This window comes from Ranitomeya imitator, chromosome 5 (genome assembly GCF_032444005.1).
Source record: "Ranitomeya imitator isolate aRanImi1 chromosome 5, aRanImi1.pri, whole genome shotgun sequence".
NCBI lineage: Eukaryota > Metazoa > Chordata > Amphibia > Anura > Dendrobatidae > Ranitomeya > Ranitomeya imitator.
Genome location: NC_091286.1, coordinates 90343764 through 90365398, shown reverse-complemented (window position 1 = coordinate 90365398; position 21635 = coordinate 90343764). Strand labels below are relative to the sequence as shown.

The following is a 21635-nucleotide window of genomic DNA, read 5'->3' as shown; positions in this document are numbered from 1 at the left end:
CCAACATGGACACTGGACATTGGTGGCCACACAAAACCAAACATGGACACTGGACATGGTGGCCAGGCACTACCAACATGGACACTGTACATTGGTGGCCACACCCTTCCAACATGGACACTGGTCATCGGGGGCCATGTGCTATCAACATGAACACAGGACATCGGTGGTCAGGCACTACCAACATGGACACTGGACATTGGTGGTTAGGCACTACCAACTTGGACACTGGACATCGGTGGCAGGGCCCTAACAACATGAACACTGGACTTTGGTAGCCGTGCACTTCCAACATGGACACTTGACTAGGGTCTAGCAAATATTTTTGCACAACTCTATAATTGGATGAAAATATCAATCAGGGGATTGATGGGGTCCCAACACTGGACCAGTTGATCATTGATAAAGTTTTTTTGCTTAGAAAAGGCTGTTATGGTAAAATTCATCATGCTATAATATGCTAATAATTTGAATTCATATTAAGAACTGTATGTAAAATATTAAAATATCAAATAATTTACATTTTTTTCCAAAGTCTGACTTTTCTGCCAGACATTTTTGTTTTCTTTGCCCTATCAATTCACATGTCTTTAAAATATCACATGTGCTATCTGTTGAATGAAACAAACCGGGAACATAATGTGTTTATCTCTTAATCATTTTTGTTTATTTCCCAAACAGATGCAACACTAAGTGAAACGCCTCGGCAGTTCAACATGATTCAACACAATTTGTTTAAAATGTGGAAATATTTACACATTAGGAAAATAATTTTCAACCTGCCAATTTTTTTCTGTGCTTTCCGAGGATGCTGGGATTTTATTTGCAGCTACATAGTAGGCGGCATGCCATCAGCAGCTGATAATCTTTACATTAGGCTACGTTCACAAGACCATATTTTCAGTCCAAGTGCTGTCTGTGGAAAAAAATGACATCACACAGACCAGATGAAACTCACCCATTCAAGTCTATGGATGTGCATTAAAAATCGAACCCCATATGGATCAACCATATAGCATCCATTTTTTATGGACACATTGCCAATATTAACATAGGAAACTGTTTTTGATTTTGTACATTTTATTCTCTGCTGATGTCTGAAAACAAATGCTATGCTGCCTCTATTCTTACTTTTTTCCTCCTTCCTTTCCACTATATTTGCTAATTTAATGTTCAACCAGTGGGTTTTCATACATATTAGTAATCTACTACAATTTGGATGATTGTTGGCTTGTGGCACTTTCCTATCCAGGAATTTGGACAAATGACATTAAGATCTTTTTGACTGAGGGCTTGTTCAGATGACAATTTTCACACAGATCGTGTCCATATGAAAAAAATCGCAGCATGCACAATTCTGTTCTGAGTCTTGTAGAAAGCATTCAAAAAATCAAATCCCATACTAAAGGTCTGTTTTGCAACCAATTTTTGCAGACATACAGTACAGACCAAAAGTTTGGCCACACCTTCTCATTTAAAGATTTTTCTGTATTTTCATGACTATGAAAATTGTAAATTCACACTGAAGACATCAAAACTATGAATTAGCACATGTGTAATTATATACTTAACAAAAAAGTGTGAAACAACTGAAATTATGTCTTATATTCTAGGTTCTTCAAAGTAGCCACCTTTTGCTTTGATGACTGCTTTGTACACTCTTGGCATTCTCTTGATGAGCTTCAAGAGGTACTCACCGAAAATGGTTTTCACTTCACAGGTGTGCCCTGTCAGATTTAATAAGTGAGATTTCTTGCCTTATAAATGGGGTTGGGACCATCAGTTGTGTTGAGCAGAAGTCTGGTGGATACACAGCTGATAGTCCTACTGAATAGACTGTTAGAATTTGTATTATGAGAAAAAGCAGCTAAGTAAAGAAAAACGAGTGGCCATCATTACTTTAAGAAATGAAGGTCAGTCAGTCTGAAAAATTGGGAAAACTTTGAAAGTGTCCCCAAGTGCAGTTTCAAAAACCATCAAGCGCTACAAAGAAACTGGATCACATGAGGACTGCCCCAGGAAAGGAAGACCAAGAGTCACCTCTGCTTATGGATAAGTTTATCCGAGTCACGAGCCTCAGAAATAGATGGTTAACAGCAGCTCAAATTAGAGACCAGGTCAATGCCAAACAGAGTTCTAACAGCAGACACATCTCTACAACACCTGCTAAAAGGAGACTTTGTGCAGCAGGCCTTCATGGTAAAATAGCTGCTAGGAAACCACTGCTAACGACAGGCAACAAGCAGAAGAGATTTGTTTGGGCTAAAGAACACAAGGAATGGACATTAGATCAGTGGAAATCTGTGCTTTGGTCTGATGAGTCCAAATTTGAGATCTTTGGTTCAAACCACCGTGTCTTTGTGTGAGGCAGGAAAGGTGAACGGATGGACTCTACACGCCTGGTTCCCACCATGAAGCATGGAGGAGGAGGTGTGATGGTGTGGGGCTGCTTTGCTGGTTACACTGTTGGGGATTTAATCAAAATTGAAGGCATACTGAACCAGCATGGCTACCACAGCATTTTGCAGCGGCATGCTATTCCATCCGGTTTGCATTTAGTTGGACCATCATTTATTTTTCAACAGGACAATGACCCCAAACACACCTCCAGGCTGTGTAAGGGTTATTTGACTAAGAAGGAGAGTGATGGGGTGCTACGCCAGATGACCTGGCCTCCACAGTCACCAGACCTGAACCCAATCGAGATGGTTTGGGGTGAGCTGGACCGCAGAGTGAAGGCAAAAAGGCCAACAAGTGCTAAGCATCTCTGGGAACTCCTTCAAGATTGTTGGAAGACCATTTCCGGTGACTACCTCTTGAAGCTCATCAAGAGAATGCCAAGAGTGTGCAAAGCAGTCATCAAAGCATAAAGTGGCAACTTTGAAGAACCTAGAATATAAGACATAATTTCAGTTGTTTCACACTTTTTTGTTAAGTATATAATTCCACATGTGTTAATTCATAGTTTTGATGCCTTCAGTGTGAATTTACAATTTTCATAGTCATGAAAATACAGAAAAATCGTTAAATGGGAAGGTGTGTCCAAACTTTTGGTCTGTACTGTATATGGATAAAAATCGTACAATTTTTCCAGAGCAAAACCTGAGGACTTTTTTATTTGCTAATCTGACTGTCTCCTTAACCCTTTCTTTTCTCCTAGAAATGATTATGATTTGCTTATTGTTTGTTGTTGAGTGCTGATTTGTATATTTTCTTTCCAAGTCTCTGCTATGTGAAACCTGTGTTTTTTGTATTTGTTGCAATCTTTCAATAAAAAGAAAATTGATTAGAAAAAAAATCCCCAAAGTCATACAGATGCCATGTAAATATTTTTTTGGGGGGGATGAAAATTGGACCATTTTTAAAGGCTTGTGTGAACGGGTAGCCTTAAAGTGTCTGTGCACTCTAAGCCTACAAATAAAATATTCTAGGTGCCTGATCATTTTTTAGTATAATATCAGTGTAAACTATCCATTAAAGTGTGAAAATATCATTGTTTAATTATCAGTTACTGACATCAGAATGTGATGATTATGCAGATAAGTGCCGCTAATGTGGTGATACCATTAGATGTCATCATTTCATACCACTGACTGGCTAAAAGAACTTTATTTATAAAGAGGTTCTTCAGTGGCTGCAGTGTCTTGTACAGTACTGTGCCTCCGCTGCTGCAGAACAGGTTGTGCAGCTGTCATCATGATGACTGCATCGTACTAGAATAGCATACCTGCACAATTTCCGTGGCAAGCCACATATTCAAACAGGGAGCAGGCGCACTAGACAGACAAGGTAGATGGTGCAGTACGCTACTCTAATATTGCATGACTCTCTCAATCAAGCTGTCATGGTTGGGAAGCTTACGCTTTTAAAAGACAATATTCAGCAGCTGAGGTGTTTATTACAAAGAATAGATCTGTCATTACTGTAGAAGACATTGCATAGTTTCAAGATCTGTTCTAAAGTGGTTGTCCCATCAGGACTGCCCTTATTCATTTGCTCTACTAGAAACAAGGACAGTCGCCACTTGGGCCAATCACCTGTAAGTCAACAAACAGCAGCTCTTATTATAGAAGACGTAGGCCAGCCATGTATTATATGGATGGGCATTCACTGGAATGTCTGCCATATAATATATACCCGTATTTTTCGGACTATAAGGCGCACCAGACTATAAGACGCACCCAGGTTTTAGAGGTGGAAAATAGGGAAAAAAATATTTGAAGCAAAAAAGGTGGTAAAATATTTAATAACATAAACATACTATTATATGTGTTGTTATTATGTATAATAGTATGTTATTATGTTGGAAGCTGCGGGTAGAAGATGGAGCTGCGGGACCAGTGTGGTGTCTGTAAAGTACTGTATGAAGATGCTGGAGGGTGAGTATAAGAATGGGGGCACAGGGCTTATATTTAAAGCACCACTCCAGCACTGATAAATAACACTGGAGTGCTGCTTTGAGATCCCATTGGGAGAACTATAACTCCCAGCATGTCCTGCAGAACCTATGGCATGCTGGGAGTTATAGTTCACCACAGAAGTGGCAGAGTGCTTTATTGTGTGTTGTAGTGACTAACCTTTTGATTGTGGCAGCCAGGCAAACTGTGGTGAGGTAAAATGCTGAAGCATCCCATCCCAGGACACCACAGAACGCTCCCTCTTGTTGCCTCTCCACGGCACAGGAGTAAGCTTGCAGATTGTAGTGTGGTGTCTGCAGGACCTGTGATGACATCCGAAGAGGGAGGGCTTTGTGCTGCCATGTGATGCTCCAGCCCGCCCTCTTCAGACATCACACAGGTCCTTGTGCTGGAGCACTCAGCAACCAGCACAGCCCCGGCAGGCAGGTATGCAGCGATCTTGTCTCCCCTGGCTCACTGCTGCCTCCTCCACCAGACACACAATCTCCCCAGCTGCTGCAAGAATCCAGCGCTGGGGAAACCATGTGTGTCCCTGTGAAGGAGTATTCATTTGCTGCTCCCAACTCAAGGCTCAGCTGACAGGTGGGCAGGGAAGCAGCTAATGAATATTCACTGCACTTTAATGATCGGGACTATGTGGTTTCCCCAGGGCTGATTCCAGAAGCCCAGGAGGGACATTTTTCTGCCTCCTGCCTCCCAGTGCAATCCCACTCGCTGCTGCCCCCTCCCCACGTTACATCCCTACCATAAGACGCACCCACACTTTCCTCCCAAATTTTGAGGAAAAAAGTGCGTCTTATGGTCAGAAAAATACAGTACTTTCCCTGTCTGAGTTTTCTTACTGACAAAGTCATATTTTCAAATGGGCACCAGGCTGGTAATCACCCAATTGCTGCCTTAGCTCCCTTATTTAAAATGTAGGCATGCATTCTGTGTAGTTACAGTTATAGTCTAGTTGTTGTGATGCCATTTCCCTGGTGATTTAATAAACCAGAAGCAAATGGTTGTTATCTATAAAGGTGAAAATAATGTTTGACATTGCTTTATACCTTTATGTGTTAGTTTTCAACATTTGCTAGGCCAAATATTTTGCATATTTTCTTATGGGTTGTCGAATTTTGCCTAAAATTGCCTAAAATTAATTTTTTTGTTTGTGTGTTTTTTGATTAAAACATGACAAAGGTAAAGCCAAAATTTTCACTAGATGTCAGGAAACTTATTATTCTGAGAGTGAAGTAGGCAAAAAGCCTATGGAATTCAGCTGGTCTCAGAGTCAAGTGTCACATATAATAAGAAAAGAAAGAAAAGAAAGAAAAAGAAGAAAAAGAAGGTTATGGAACAGGTGACAAACCTAGAAGTGGACGACCACGGAAAACTTCCTCCAAAGTTGATCACATTATTAAAAAAAAGTCAGTATCTGATGTCCATAAAAGTGCTGTACAGATTTCACACAAAATCTTTGAAAAATATGGGGTCAAAGTGAGTCGCCAAACTGTGGTGCGACGGCTAACAGCAGTAGGGTTCAATGCACGAGCTCCAGTCAAGAAGCCTTTTATCTCTGCAAAGAACCGGAAGGTCCGACTTGAGTTTGTCAAAAAACACAGCCAATGGAAAGAGACAGATTGGTCTAAGTTGTTGTGGTCAGATGAATTCATGTTCAATCTGTTTGGTAATGATGTAAGGTGCCAAACGCCTACAGTGAACCATGGTGGTGACAATGTCATGGTTTAGGGCTGTTTTTCTGCATCTGCCATTGGCCCTCTGCATAGAATTGATGGAAATAAGAATGATACCATGTTCAAGGACATACTATAGAATGTAATGCTGCCACATGGTAAAAACAAAGTAGACAGGGGCTGGAAATTCCAGCATGGTACACATCCAATTTAGTCAAAAATTGGTTGGCAAAGAAAAATGTTTGCCGGTTGCAATGACCAAGCCAGTCACCTGATTTAAACCCTATAGGGCATCTTTGGGATGAGTTAGGGTGAAGAGTTGGGGCTGGTGCTCGTTACTCGAGATTTCCCGAGCATGCTCGGGTGTTCGCTGAGTATTTGGGCATGCTCGGAGATTTAATTTGTGATGCATGATTTGTGGCTGCTAGACAGCCTGAATGCATGTGGGAATTCCCTTACAAACAGGCAATCCCTGCATATGTTCAGGCTGTCTAGCAGCCGCAAATCATGCAGCTGCGGCGACACAAACTAAATCTCTAAGCACGCCAAAATACTTGGAGATCACCCGAGCATGCTCAGGAAATCTCGAGTAACGAGCACACTCGCTCATCACTAGTTGGGGCCCATACTCATAGCAATAAAGATGAATTGTTTGCAGATTTGCAAATGGAATGGAGCAAGATCCCACTGGATGTCTTGAATACCCGAGTGGCTTCAACGCCCTGTCTGTGTAGTGTAGTAATTAAAGCAAGGGGTTATGCTACAAGATACTAAGTTATGGCATTGTAAACAATAAATTACTCTCTGTGTTGTGATCAATAAATGGTATATGCAAAACTTTTGGCAGTCAGTTTTCTTTAAGTGACCATACCTCTGTTCTAAAGCATTTTGGTGAAAATTAAGGTCTTGCATGATGACAACTTTAAAAAAAAGCAAAACTTGTGGTTGCCACGGTATATATATATTGTTTTTTCTTCGGGGGGTTCTGAATATGAAGATGCACATTAAAAACATAACACTAAGAATTACATGAAGAGTACATGTGGACGATATTTACCTTCACAATTGACTCTATCTCTGCTCAGTTCGTAGCCTGGATTACACTGACACATGTATGAGCCAATCATATTATAGCATTCTTGTGCGCAGGGGCTGCTGGTGCTACATTCATCAACATCTGAAGATTTAAGTAATAAGTACATGTACTCACGAATATTGATCATGTTAGTTCATATAAAACAAAGGGTAAGAGATAAAGGGATGATAAAGAGAAAGAGAAACCGAGCTTATGCAATAATGGTCGATATAATACCTGTTATCAAGCCATTCATTATATATATTTTTAACAGTTAATTTTCCAGTGTTCCCAAATCTAGCTTCTGTAGCCCAAATATAAATAGTATAACCCTTTCCCGGAATACCCTATTGCTTATAGGTATGAAATTTGTGCCTTACTAATTTGAGTATTGCCAGATATATGAATACATTTCCTGCTCAGCGATAAAAGGTAACCTGTCACCAGAAAAAAAATGCTGCAGGGAGAAAATGAGCTGTATTTCCCCAGGCAGCTTTTGGTTTCAGTCATGGGGGTGGCGCCGATTTAGTCACCACTCTGCCTATACAGAGCGCCAGCGGTAACTGTGCCCCTGGCCCTGACTGGCACAGCTCTGCATTGGTGCCGGCTGTCAGTCAGTACCGGGGCGTTGTTACAGCCATTGCTCTGTATATGTTGTTTTCAGCTAAGTGCAGATGCCAGGCAGGTTAGTAATGCTATTAACCTGCAGATTAACCCCATATCCCATATCTGCAGGTTAATAGTGTTTTTTTCTGGTGACAGATTCCCTTTAATAGGGTTCTATCCCTGGTATATAGGTGGAAATCATATTATGGTAGGTTCATTATATTGTTGTTTTAATAATAGTACAAGGTTTCATTTGAAGTTGCTTTCTTAAAGAGGACCTGTCATTTGCTCTAAAAATTGAGTGAAAAGCTTTGTAAACATCCTTTTTGCACTCCATTGCAGAAATATTCACATTTGTTGCTTTTGAAGTGCAGTATGTGAAATTTCTGTTTGCAGTCCAACTGTACAATTCTTCTCTTGGGTGTATGCTTTCGTCCCTCCCAGATGCTTCCAATCAGAGCTCGATGGCTGATCTAACAGAATCAGTTGCTGCCAAGCTGTGACTGGCAGTGTCTAGGAGGGATGGGTGAAGGTATACTCTGAAGAAAATTCCAGTTGGACTGCAAACAGAAATTTCACATATTGCGTTCAAAAAGCACCAGATATGCTTATCTCTGCAATAGAGTGATGAAGCACAAAACGTAAAAGAACATCAGAATCGGGGGAACTTAGGGATTTTTACGAGTTGCTTACGAGGTCCCCTTTAAAACATAGATGCCCGTATTTATGTGGAATTCTTATGATTATGAGTTTTTTTGCAGGTTTATATAGAACCATTATGTGATTTTCCAACCACTGTGAAGTCCATAATCTGTTGACCCTACTGGGTAAGAAATTATGAAGGAAACATAACTCAAGAAGGATTTATTTTGTGTCAGTTATAGACAACACACATCACATTCATATACGCTTATTGAACGCATAGTTTAGGGACCTTTTACACATATAGTTGATCTTCACTTTGCAGTTGTAATCCAATTTTTTTTAGAAAGCTTTCCTTTAGGTTTTAGAATGATGTGTCTCATGTCCATAAAGTCCTGTCATCAATTCTGGTAACTGATGGGAGGAATTAAGGATTGGTAATGATATTAGATGGCCGATTCTTTGTTCTCCTAAGTAGTGGTGAGTGAACGTGCTCATATACGGTGTTATCCGAGCATGTTCTAACAGAGTGACTTCGGCATGCTTGATTAATCTGCTTGAGTCCCCGTGCCTGCACGTCTTGCGGCTGTTCAACAGCCGCAAAACATGCATGGATCGCCTAACAAACAGGCAATCCATGCATGTGTTGCAGCTGTCAAACAGCGTGGGGACTCGAACATATTATTCGAGCACACCGAAGTCACTCTGTTAGCTCCCGAACATGAACGGATAACACCTTATCTGAGCACTTTCGCTCATCACTACTCCAGAGTAAAGAGTAATTTCTTCCAGATGTGTTTTGACCAACAGTTATTTTATGTGTGTGGCCCTCTTTAGACTTGTACTGATGTTTGGCCAGACTTGACTTGAAAGACTTGAAATACAGTTGATATCACGTAGGTCCATGAAATCAAAAGTTCCACATTATGCTCTACAAACAATTTACGTATGTTTTTTGTACACTTGTATTGAGCGTGCTGAAAAAAATCTAGTCAGATTCTAGTCGGGAGTGTCCTTGTCTCCTACTTGTGGTCCCGTGACCACAGTTCCCGATGCTGACACCAGACAATTCTGACAATGCGCAGTGCTCGCTATGTGAGGCTTCACAAGTCTGCAGTCACATAGGATGACTGTAGACTTGTCTTTTTAGACCAGAAAACCAATTTAATGTTTTTAATTTATGGCTGGAATAATTTTTTTTTTTTTTACTTTTTTTAAAGGTTAATTTAAAAACTTGTAAGAAATTAGATTACTGAACTTACCTACACAACTGTAATTATTAGGAGCAAGCTGAAAGCCGGTGTTACACTGGCAATAATAGGAACCAAGTGTGTTCACACAATGATGGTGACAAAATGAAGATAGTGAACATTCGTCGATGTCTGCATGGTGAGATAAAGAAAAAAGCTCATAGATTCTTTATATAAATTATATACAAATTCTTTTAGATTTCATTCACACCTGATTGCCCTTAACTGGGGATATATTCACATGCAGGAGTCTGCTACAGACTCAGTCTGCTGCAATTCATCTTTTAACTTCCATCTTTTAAATTACATCTTTTTAATTATGATTCTGGGTAATAATGAGGGCAGACGCTTTCACCCGGACTCCCACCTTACCCTGGTACCCCCACTATAGAGGTAATATTTATTGCCGATTTTACGGCGCTCTTTTTGGGCCCTCAGTTTATATGTTATGTGGGGATGTGTGTTATAGCTACACCAGCGGACAGTGCTAGGATAGCAGGAGATTGTGCAATGCCATCATTTTTATAGCAGCTACGGTTGGTATCAGTCCACATGCTTGGACTAAACACATATCTATAGATAGATACCGGGTGTTTGGCTGTTGTGCCGGGTGAGGGTGTCAGTCACCTATGTATCACGCAGAGTGTATTGGGTGTTCTAGTTTCACCCTTTTTCCCAATTTGGTCTGATGTTGTGTGTTTTTAATTGTTATTTAATAAAGTTTATATTGATTTTCTCTATACTATTGACCAGTTGCATCATTCTTTTCTTGATGGGTTTCGTAATTATGAGCTGGGTAAAGTCAGTGCATACCATGGAAAATCAATGCAGTATACAGAGACATTCGGGAGCAAGGGAGAGCTGGGTAAAGTCAGTGCATACCATGGAAAATCAATGCAGTAAACAGAGACATTCGCGAGCCAGGGAGAGCTGGGTAAAGTCAGTGCATACCATGGAAAATCAATGCAGTATACAGAGACATTCGGGAGCCATGGAGAGCTGGGTAAAGACCTGCAGACTGTGAGCCCTCGCGGGCAGGGTCCTTATGTACCCGTGTGCCTGTTATCTGCTCATGTTTAATGTATTTGTCTATATTTGCCCCGTATTCACATGTAAAGCGCCGTGGAATAAATGGCGCTATAAAAATGTATAATAATAATAAATAATAATAATAATTTCATATGTCCTTAAAGGGAACCTGTCAACAGAATTGTGCACAGTAACCTAAACACAGTGTCAGGTCGGCGCCATAATACTGATTAAAATGATACCTTGGTTGATGAAATCCGTCTTGTGGTTGTTGTTTAATCTTTCTTTAGTGTTTTGAGTTAATGATATGCCGTGCACCGGGGCGGCCTGAGAGGGGGTCTACATTGGGTGCTATGATTAGGTATTCATAATGCAGACTGCTGACAGGTTTCTGATCCCTCAGTAACCTGCACCCTATTTTACATAATGAATATATGTACATACGGTACTGAAAAAAGAAACCTGCCGGAAGGTGTCAGCCATTGCAGCATAATCGCATGTTTACTGTGCTAATAATATCAATTTTAACCTTTTTAAATTACTGAAATAATCCTTTTCACGAAGACAAGACATCTTATAAGTCTTTGATCTCATACATATGACAGATAAATATGAATGGAGTTTTTGTAAAGTTTGGCCCAAGGGTGCTGTATTACCACCGCACACAACATGGAGCTTTATGGTTGAATTGTAAAGTCTCACAGTCAAATGCTGTAGACTTTCTCAGCCGATTAGTATGCACCTGTTCATATATGCAAACTATGTATGCTTCACTTTGAAGTGCTATTATCACGCATAACAGTAATGAGTCCAGCAACTTTACTAACCGATACATTGCTCTCCTCGTTTTTGGTATCCTCTGGGACACAGACAAGTGAATGATCCTCTGACATTATTGCACACTTGATCTGGTCTGCAATTGTGGGTTCCAGTTAGGCATTCATCTATATCTGTCAAAAACATAATACATTTGATATCAGAATATTTTTTTTGGTAAAGTGATAAAATCGACATATATATAGTACTACTAGACCATAAACAGACTGAAAAGTATTAGAATGTGACAACTCAGAACTAGTTTGTCTACGCTCAATCAAATTACTTTAACATTTTATAATTTCAATGATAGAAACATATACATTTCTTAGATATCCTAAAGCAGTGGGTATCAGGATGCACACCTATTTAGGCTAACATACAACAAGTAGCGCTAAGATTGGGATGGTTAACAGTGGATATCATAGCTTCATGCAGGTCTAACTAATTTTGGTAGGATGACCTGACAATAAAATGTATTTGGCCATGCATAGGCCAATAAAGTGCCATAACCAACCTTTTGCAGGAGTAATAAAGATAAATTTACCAATGGAAATGTTTGTCATTTTACACATAATCGGGCATCCCCTCATAATCTGTGGTCAACGGAAACAAAAATTTGGCAAATTGGATTTTTACCCTTCTAAACCGTTTCTGACAAACCAATGGGCAAGTCCCCAAAATACAAATCCCAGCTTGTGCTGATGGCCTGTGAGTTCACAACATACAGTGAGTTCTGGTGAACAGTAGACACTTTTGTTAAATCTCTCCTAATTGTGTGTTTTTGACTGAAGAAATAAACATAAAAGTTTGCTTTATATCTCATGTCCATGGCCAAGCCCAAAAATCCCTATAAATATACAGAATAATTTGGGGATAACGACAATGTCGGATCTCATGCTATGAGATGAGCAAAGGTAAGCGTTTTCTTGATCTCACTGAATAGGAATCCATGTGTAAGTAACAGATGAGATGAGATGTTGTGAATTGATTTGCATGACCCAGTCCAGAGGCCAGATCAGTATCAGTATTCTTTGGTTGTCAAATGAGAGCGCTGATAAGTGCCTCATAACCTCCAGGCATTCATGGTTCATCTTTTTATTAACCAATCTGGTGCGATGTCACAAGTGGTGGCATTACATCGCAGCAATGATATTGCACAGACCAGCTAATCAAGAGAAACTTGGGGCTCTGTCCAGTAAGAGGTGTTTCTCAGAACTTCCATCTGATGGCCGCAGATTACTGAGCTGTCCGCTGAATCCATTTGAATCATCTTTAATCCCTATAGTTCCATTGTATGGAACCATTGATACTGAATGAGCAGCAGTATGATGACTCTATTTTACAGAATTATTCTTCCCAAGGAGAATCAGATGGCATGATTCATGGCAACACTCTTTAGCATGAATTACTGCTATTAGTGATATGATATTGTAGAAATGCTGAGTTGCATGACAGGCCCCAAAAGCATTAAATTAAAAGGAAAAACTATAGTTTAAGACTGGCCCAACATGTCCATACTCTATAGGCCTAGAGGAGATTCAGCTGGCAGAAGGATTCATGGCTATGATCCCTGGAAAAAAAATATTTTTCTTCCAGAAGAAAACCACCTCTTTAGTGCCACCAAAAAGTGACTACAATGTATGACAATGTAAAACATATTGAAGTGTGTTATGTATTGACTTACAGGGTTACAATAACTGCCACTAATGGGATGGTTTTCTTTTATCTGGAGGAGAGCAATTCGGCAAAGTTTACAGTTGTCCACTACATGGACAATTTCTTCTCATACCCCTTCATGGCCCCGATAACATAATAAAGCTTATTCTCACCTCCCGTGATGGCTCCTTTCCTGAGTTGTCGGCACTCGCTCTCTACAGAGCCCTCGTGGTGTTGTGAGGCGTGACGATAGCGCTCTATCAGCGCCGGCGCCACTGTCTCCACCTTAGGACAAATCGAACATGAAGAGGAAGCAAGGGATCAGCTGTAGCCCCAACTTCCTCTTCATGTTCGATTTGTCCGAAGGCGGAGACAGTATCGCCGGTGCTGATTGGTTGCCCCGGGGAGAATGAGGGCCAACACCATGAGAACGGCGCTGGCATGGGAGGTGAGTATAGGCTTTATTATGCTATTTGGGCCAAACACGAAGTTGTTCTAACAGTGGACAACCCATTAAAGTAATTTTTTGGTCCTTGACAATAAGATATGCTGATTAGCCCTTTGCCCGCAACCTGTCATTACCTCCAAACCACTTTATCTGCTATTATGGAGCTATAGACAAATACTATATGTAGAGTAGGAATAATAAAATATATTTTATAAAAAAGTTATAACATCTCCTGTGTCATAAGCATTTTACTCTCCAAGTGCCCACTAAGCATTTCTTCAGTAGGCAACTGTCTTCTAATCAAGACGGCAACATTTGTAGTTTAGACATGATTGACTGATTCTTTCAGCATGTTGCCCCATCAGTTAAGCCTTGGTTGGAGGGGTTGCTGTCAAGAGTGCAAGACATTTATCTGATTATTTATTTACTTAAAGGAGTTGTCCAGGATTATTTTTTTCACTATGGGCCTAAAAACTAACAGGCAGTAGTTGTTATCAGAGTTGCTAACTACCTGCCTGATCTACCCAGAGCTAGCTCAGAGTGGTCCGTGACTGCTCCTGCCAGCGATCTAGCTGCTCCAGTCAATAGAGCAGCTCTTCTTCTTCCAGTCTGCTTTGTCGGTCGGGCATGACTGCCAAAGTCATGCTAATTAATAACCTTCTCCATGAAGTTAGGCTGTCAATCAGCAAGATGTCAGCAGTCAGGCCCCACCAACAGAGCAAAGTGGAAGAGAAGTTGCTACTTTGTCAACATGACATCAGTGGGAGCCAATGAATCACAGGCAGGAATGGTCTATGATAATTCTGTGCTAGCTGAGAACGGCGCCGGCCACAACAAGCAGGCAGTTCTTAGGTAAAAAAATTAAATAGCTCTGCATAACCTATTTAAAAGGAAACAAATCATTACAGCATTTATTAGTCAACTGTCTAGGCAAAATTGATTTTTCTTGTTTGTAAGTTCTCCATTGACTTCAGCAAATTAACTGAACATGCATTTCGGATTTTTACGCTTTCAAAACAATTTGTAGAGTAATGTGATTTGGACAAGAAAGCTTTGGAGCAAATTTAATTTAGAATAAAATGTTGATCAGCGGTATGTGGTTTCTTTGGAAAGATAATTTTTGACTTTGCAAGGATTACCCTGTCCACTTGCTGTAACAAGGTTCTGACACCTCCTAAGTAAATAGCTGGATTCTTGAGCCACTTCCAGCAGTGAAAATTCTTTCAGCATTATCGTGTTGATCTTATTTTGTATTGCATGTCTGTGCTTATTTAGGCTACTTTCACACATCAGTTTTTTGTTGTCAGGCACAATCCGGCGAATTTAAAAAAAACGAATCTGGAAAAAGTTGCCGCTGGTTCTGTTTTTTTCTCGTAGACTTGTGTTAGCGACGGATTGCGATGGATGACCTCACATTTCGTCCGTTTTTCACCGGATCCATCGAAAATACGTTTTCAGGCTGCCAGAGAAAACGGACAGAGGAACGTTTTTTGTGTCCGTCGCAGTCCATCGTTTGCTATAATGTAACCCTATGGCGCCAGATCCATCAAATGATGGAATCCGGTGACGGATTCCGTTTTTTTAAACAAATCAAGCATTTTCCATTCTAGGGCCTCTCTCTCTTCTTTTCCCCGAACAGCTAGTCCGGCGAAAAAAACAGATCCGTTGCATCAGTTTTTCACAATTTGCGACGGATCTGTTTTTTTAAAAATTCGCCAGATTGGGCCTGACAGCAAAAAACTGATGTGTGAAAGCAGCCTTACTCATCATAAAGTACCTAGTGATTTCTCTGTAAGGGCATGTACACACGGAGTGTTTTTGAGGTGGTCAAAAACAACAAATTTTTCAAGCAGAAAACGTTTCAGAAAACATGCCTATGTGACATTTTCTCTGCTTTTATTTTTTAACCTAAAGCGATTTTTGCTAGCACGGAGCTAACACTTCCTGAAGCTTTTTGTTAAGATTTTTCTTGAAGATTTTTCTGTTAATGTTTTATAAACTTTTGCAGTGTTCTTAAACATGTCATTCCGTCTTGTGGTTGTTGTTTAATCTTTATTTTCAGTTTTGAGTTAATGATATGCCCGTGCTCCTTGGGAGCCTGTGGGGGTCTTCATTTGGTGCTCTGATTAGGTATTCACCAGTATGGCTTCTGAAAAAAATCTGTTTTTAGGAAACCGCTTTTACGATGACAGTGGGACCCATATGCTATTGGGCTCCTAGGTAGCTGCACTGGTTCCATCAATGGTATGTTCCCCCCTGATTACCAGAAAACATACCACACTTCACTAATCAGGTAGATTTACATGGCAGTCAGTCGCTGGTGTTTAGGATGTAAACAAATTTTGTTGATGGGTGTAAATATGAAGGGTTGAGAGAAAGCAGTCAAGTCGGGCCCTGGTACCCAAGAGGACTGAACTACTCCTCTGCCACATAAGACACCGGTATTATAAATGGTAAGATATATGGGAGGCTGTGTTAGAAACTTTTCCATGATAAAATCAGGGCACGTCTTTGTGCAGAATGCTGGGATATTACATAGGGAATTGTTGCTTATATGTACAACTGTAGCAGCCATTAACATGACAGTCATACAACAGGTTGACGATTCATAGGCATGCTATGCACTACATAAATAGCCTGGAGCACTGAATGCACATCTGAAGCTTGTGAGATTAGTAGTTGAAAATAAATAGACTATATTTTATACAGGTTTTTTTTTATATAATTGTGTTACTTACATTAAATAAAACACCTTATCAACAATAGCTTGACAATAGTGATGAGCGAACATGCTCAGACAAGGTGTTATCTGAGCATAATCGGGTGCTAACTTACATTAGTTGTCTAACTCCGGTGTCAGCGCTGTTCCAGCAGTGTCGGCTCTGCAGGGGATCACTGGACATAATAATGTCATGCGACCCTTGAGGCTAGTCAGTGCTTGCTTCACTATCCTCTCCTTCAGACAAACCAAAACATCCGGAGGAAGTGAGAAAGTAGCTACAGTTCTCACTTCCTTCAAATGTCAATTACATCCATAGCAGAGGAGAGGGAAACCAGCGCTGAATGGCTGCAAGGATCGCGTGACATAACTATGTCACACAATCGCTGGAAGAGCCAGTACTGACACTGCTAGAATGGCACCAGCACCGGAGGTGAGTATAAGGTGTTGGTATTTTACCAGGAAGATACATAATGATTCAGAAGTAGTTGTTGAAGCAATGAGCAACCCATTTAAGCTATGCTCCCTTCTGCCTGACATCTCTGACTCTAGAGCCACACAATAGGCCACAATAATAATATCCCCAGTTCATGACATAAAAGAATGGATCCAGGGGATGGAGGTGAGCAGCACAGCAAAAGGTAAAAGGTAGGTGTGCTGTGCACTTAGAATTCAATATAATAACATTCTTTTTGACCTTTCTGCAGCTTTCGACACTGTTGACCACCATCTCCTACTCTCTAGGCTCCAGTCACTAGGTATTAAACCCTTAACCCCTAAGGGTGGTTTGCATGTTAAAGGGACACTGTCACCTGAATTTGGAGGGAACAATCTTCAGCCATGGAGGCGGGGTTTTTGGGTGTTTGATTCACCCTTTCCTTACCCGCTGGCTGCATGCTTGCTGCAATATTGGATTGAAGTTCATTCTCTGTCCTCCATAGTACACGCCTGCGCAAGGCAAGATTACCTTGTGCAGGCATGTACTACGGAGGACAGAGAATGAAATTCAATCCAATATTGCAGCCAGCATGCAGCTAGCGGGTAAGGAAAGGGTGAATCAAAAACCCCAAAACCCCGCCTCTATGGCTGAAGATTGTTCCCTCCAAATTCAGGTGACAGTGTCCCTTTAATGACCGGTCCAATTTTTACAATTCGGACCACTGTCCTTTTATGAGGTTATAACTCTGGAATGCTTCAACAGATTTTGGCGATTTTGAGTTTGTTTTCTCGTGATGTATTGTACTTCATTATAGTGGTAAAATTTCCTTGACATTACTTGCGCTTATTTGTGAAAAAAATGGAAATTTGGCAAAAATGTTGAAAATTTTGCAATTTTCCAAATTTGAATTTTCATGCCCTTAACCCCTTTCTGACCTCAGACGGGATAGTACGTTCGAGGTCAGAAGCCCCGCCGGAGCCCGCATCAAAGCCGGGACATGTCAGCTGTTTTGAACAGCTGACATGTGCCCGTAATAGGCGCGGGCAGAATCGCGATCTACCCACTCCTATTAACTAGTTAAATGCCGCTGTCAAACGCAGACAGCGGCATTTAACTACCGCATCCGGCCGGGTGGCCGGAAATGACGGCATCGCCGACCCCCGTCACATGATCGGAGGTCAGCGATGCTTCAGAATAGTAACCATAGAGGTCCTTGAGACCTCTATGGTTACTGATCGCCGGTAGCTATGAGCGTCACCCTGTGGTCGGCGCTCACAGCACACCTGATTTTCTGCTACATAGCAGCGAACAGCAGATCGCTGCTATGTAGCACAGGCGATTGAGTTGTGCCAGCTTCTAGCCTCCCATGGAGGCTATTGAAGCATGGCAAAAGTTTAAAAAAAAAGTTAAAAACAATGTGAAAAAAATAAAAAAAATATAAAAGTTTAAATCACCCCCCTTTCGCCCCAATCAAAATAAATCAATAAAAAAAATCAAATCTACACATTTTTGGTATAGCCGCATTCAGAATCGCCCGATCTATCAATTAAAAAAAAGGATTAACCTGATGGCTAAACAGCGTAGCGAGAAAAAAATTTGAAACGCCAGAATTACGTTTTTTTGGTCGCCGCGACATTGCATTAAAATGCAATACCCGGGCGATTAAAAGAACGTATCTGCACCAAAATGCTATAATTAAAAACGACATCTCGGCACGCAAAAAATAAGCCCTCAACCGACCCCAGATCATGGAGACGCTACGAGTATCGGAAAAGGGTGTAATTTTTAAAAAAAATTTTTTAGCAAAGTTTGGAATTTTTTTTCACCACTTAGGTAAAAAATAACCTAGTCATGTTAGATGTCTATGAACTCGTACTGACCTGGAAAATCATAATGTCAGGTCAGTTTTAGCATTTAGTGAACCTAGCAAAAATGCCAAACAAAAAACAAGTGTGGGACTGGACTTTTTTTGCAATTTCACCGCACTTGGAATTTTTTTCCTGTTTTCTAGTACATGACATGCTAAAACCAATGAGGTCGTTCAAAAGTACAACTCGTCCTGCAAAAAATAAGCCCTCATATGGCCAAATTGACGGAAAAATAAAAAAGTTATGGCTCTGATAAGGAGGGGAGTGAAAAACGAAAAATCCCAAGGTCATGAAGGCGTTAAATCACAGAAATATGTCACACAAAATACTTAATAAGTAACATTTCCCACATGTTTGCTTTACATCAGCACAATTTTGGCACCAACATTTTTTGTTAGGGAGTTATGAGGGTTAAAAGTTGACCAGCAATTTCTCATTTTTACAAGACCATTTTTTTACATCACATTTGAAGTCACTTTGAGGGGTCTATATTATAGAAAATACCCAAGTGTGACACCATTCTAAAAACTGCACCCCTCAAGATGCTCAAAACCACATTCAAGAAGTTTATTAACCCTTCAGGTGTTTCACAGGAATTTTTGGAATGTTTAAATAAAAATGATCATTTAACATTTTTCACAAATAATTTACTTCAGCTCCAATTTGTTTCATTTTACCAAGAGTAACAGGAGAAATTGGACCCAAAAAGTTGTTGTACAATTTGTCCTGAGTAAGCTGATACCCCATATGTTGTGATAAACCACTGTTTGGGTGCATGGCAGAGCTCGGAAGGTGAGGAGCGCAATTTGACTTTTCAATGTAAAATTGACTGGAATTGAGATGAGACGCCATGTTGTGTTTGGAGAGCCCCTGATGTGCCCAAACATTGAAATCCCCCACAAGTGACACCATTTCGGAAAGAAGACCCCCTAAGGAACTTATCTAGATGTACGGTGAGCACTTTGACCCATTAAGTGATTCACAGAAGTTTATAATGCAGAGCCAAATCATATTTCTTCACAAAAATGATCTTTTCGCCCCCAATTTTTTATTTTACCAAGGGTAAGAGAAAAAATTGGACCCCAAAAGTTGTTGTACAATTTATCCTGAGTATGCTGATACCCAATATGTGGGGGTAAACCACTGTTTGGGCGCATGGGAGAGCTCGGAATGGAAGGAGCGCCGTTTGACTTTTCAATGCAAAATTGGCTGGAATTGAGATGGGATGCCATGTCTCACCTGGAGAGCACCTGATGTGCCCAAACAGTGGAAACTCCATAAAGTGTCACCATTTTGGAAAGTAGACCCCCTAAGGAACTTATCTAGATGTGTGGTGAGCACTTTGAACCCCTAAGTGCTTCACAGAAGTTTATAATGTAGAGCCATAAAAATTAAAAAATCATTTTTTCTTCCACAAAAATCATTTTTTTTAGCCCCCAGGTTTGTATTTTCCCAAGGGTAGCAGGAGAAATTGGACCTCGAAAGTTGTTGTCCAATTGTCCTGAGTGCGCTGATACCCCATAGTGGCAGAAAACTACTGTTTGGGTGCATGGCAGAGCTCGGAAGGGAAGAAGTGGCGTTTTGGAATGCAGACTTTGATAGAATGGTCTGCGGGCGTCACGTTGCGTTTGCAGAGCCCCTGATGTACCTAAACAGTAGAAACCCCCCAAAAGAAACCCCCCAAGAAACTTATGTAGATGTGTTGTGAGAACTTTCAATTCCCAAGTGTTTCACTAAAGTTTATAACGCAGAGCTGTGAAAATAAAAAATCTTTTTTTCCACAAAAATGATTTTTTAGCCCCCAGTTTTGTTTTTTTCCCCAAGGGTAACAGGAGAAATTGGACCCCAAAAGTTGTTGTCCAATTTGTCCTGAGTACACTGATACCCTACTTGTGGGGGTAAACCACTGTTTGGGCACACGGCAGAGCTCGGAAGGGAAGGAGCGCCGTTTTACTTTTTCAGTGCAGAATTGCATGGAAATGAGATTGGATGTCATGCTGCGTTTGCAGAGCCCCTGGTCTGCCTAAACAGTGGAAACCCCCCAATTCTAACTCCAACCCTAACCCCAACACACCCCTAACCCTTATCCCAACCCTAACCACACCCCTAACCCCAACACACCCCTCACCCCAACATACCCCTAACCTAATCCCAACCCTAACCACACCCCTAACCTGAACACACCCCATACCTAATCCCAACCCCAACAGACTCCTAACCCCAACCCACCCCTAACCCTAATCCCAACCCTAACCATACCCCCAACCCTGACACACCCCTAACCCAACCGTATACATAATCCAAACCCTAACCCCAACTCTAGCTCCAACCCTAACTTTAGCCCCAATCCTAACTTTAGGCCCAACCCTAACCCTAACTTTAACCCCAACACTAACCATAACTTTAGCCCCAACCCTAACCCTAACTTTATCCCCAACACTAACCCTAACTTTAGCCCCAACACTAACTTAAGCCCCAACCTTAACCCTAACTTTAGCCCCAACCCTAACTTTAGCCCCAACCCTAACCTAACCCTAATGGGAAAATGGAAATAAATATTTTTTTTTATTTTATTATTTTTTCCTAACTAAGGGGGTGATAAAGGGGGGTTTAATTTACTATTTATAGCGGGTTTTATGTTTGGCAGCTGTCACACACTAAAAGACGCTTTTTATTGCAAAAAATATTTTTTGCATTAACATATTCTGAGAGCTGTAAGTTTTCCATATTTTGGTCCACAGAGTTATGTTAGGTCTTGTTTTTTGCAGAACAAGTTGATGTTTTTATTAGTACCATTTTTGGGCACAAGACATTTTTTGATCGCTTTTTATACCGATTTTTGTTAGGCAGAATGAACAAAAACCTGCAATTCGTGAATTTCTTTTGGGGGTGGGGCGATTATACCGTTTCGCGTTTGGTAAAATTGATAAAGCAGTTTTATTCTTCAGGTCAGTACGATTACAGCGATACCTTATTTATATCTTTTTTAT

The 21635-nt window shown here is 40.7% G+C and overlaps 1 protein-coding gene across 1 annotated transcript in view; it reads right to left on the bottom strand.

Moving 5' to 3' along the window:
- EFEMP1 (EGF containing fibulin extracellular matrix protein 1) overlaps positions 1-21635 on the bottom strand; it is a 147793-nt gene that overhangs the window by 16774 nt on the left and 109384 nt on the right. Inside the window, exons 5-7 of the mRNA XM_069768916.1 lie at positions 11524-11646; positions 9680-9799; positions 7152-7271 (exon numbers count right to left, since the gene is read on the bottom strand). Of these exons, the coding sequence (XP_069625017.1) occupies positions 7152-7271; positions 9680-9799; positions 11524-11646 (363 nt within the window). The remainder of the gene's footprint in view (positions 1-7151; positions 7272-9679; positions 9800-11523; positions 11647-21635) is intronic.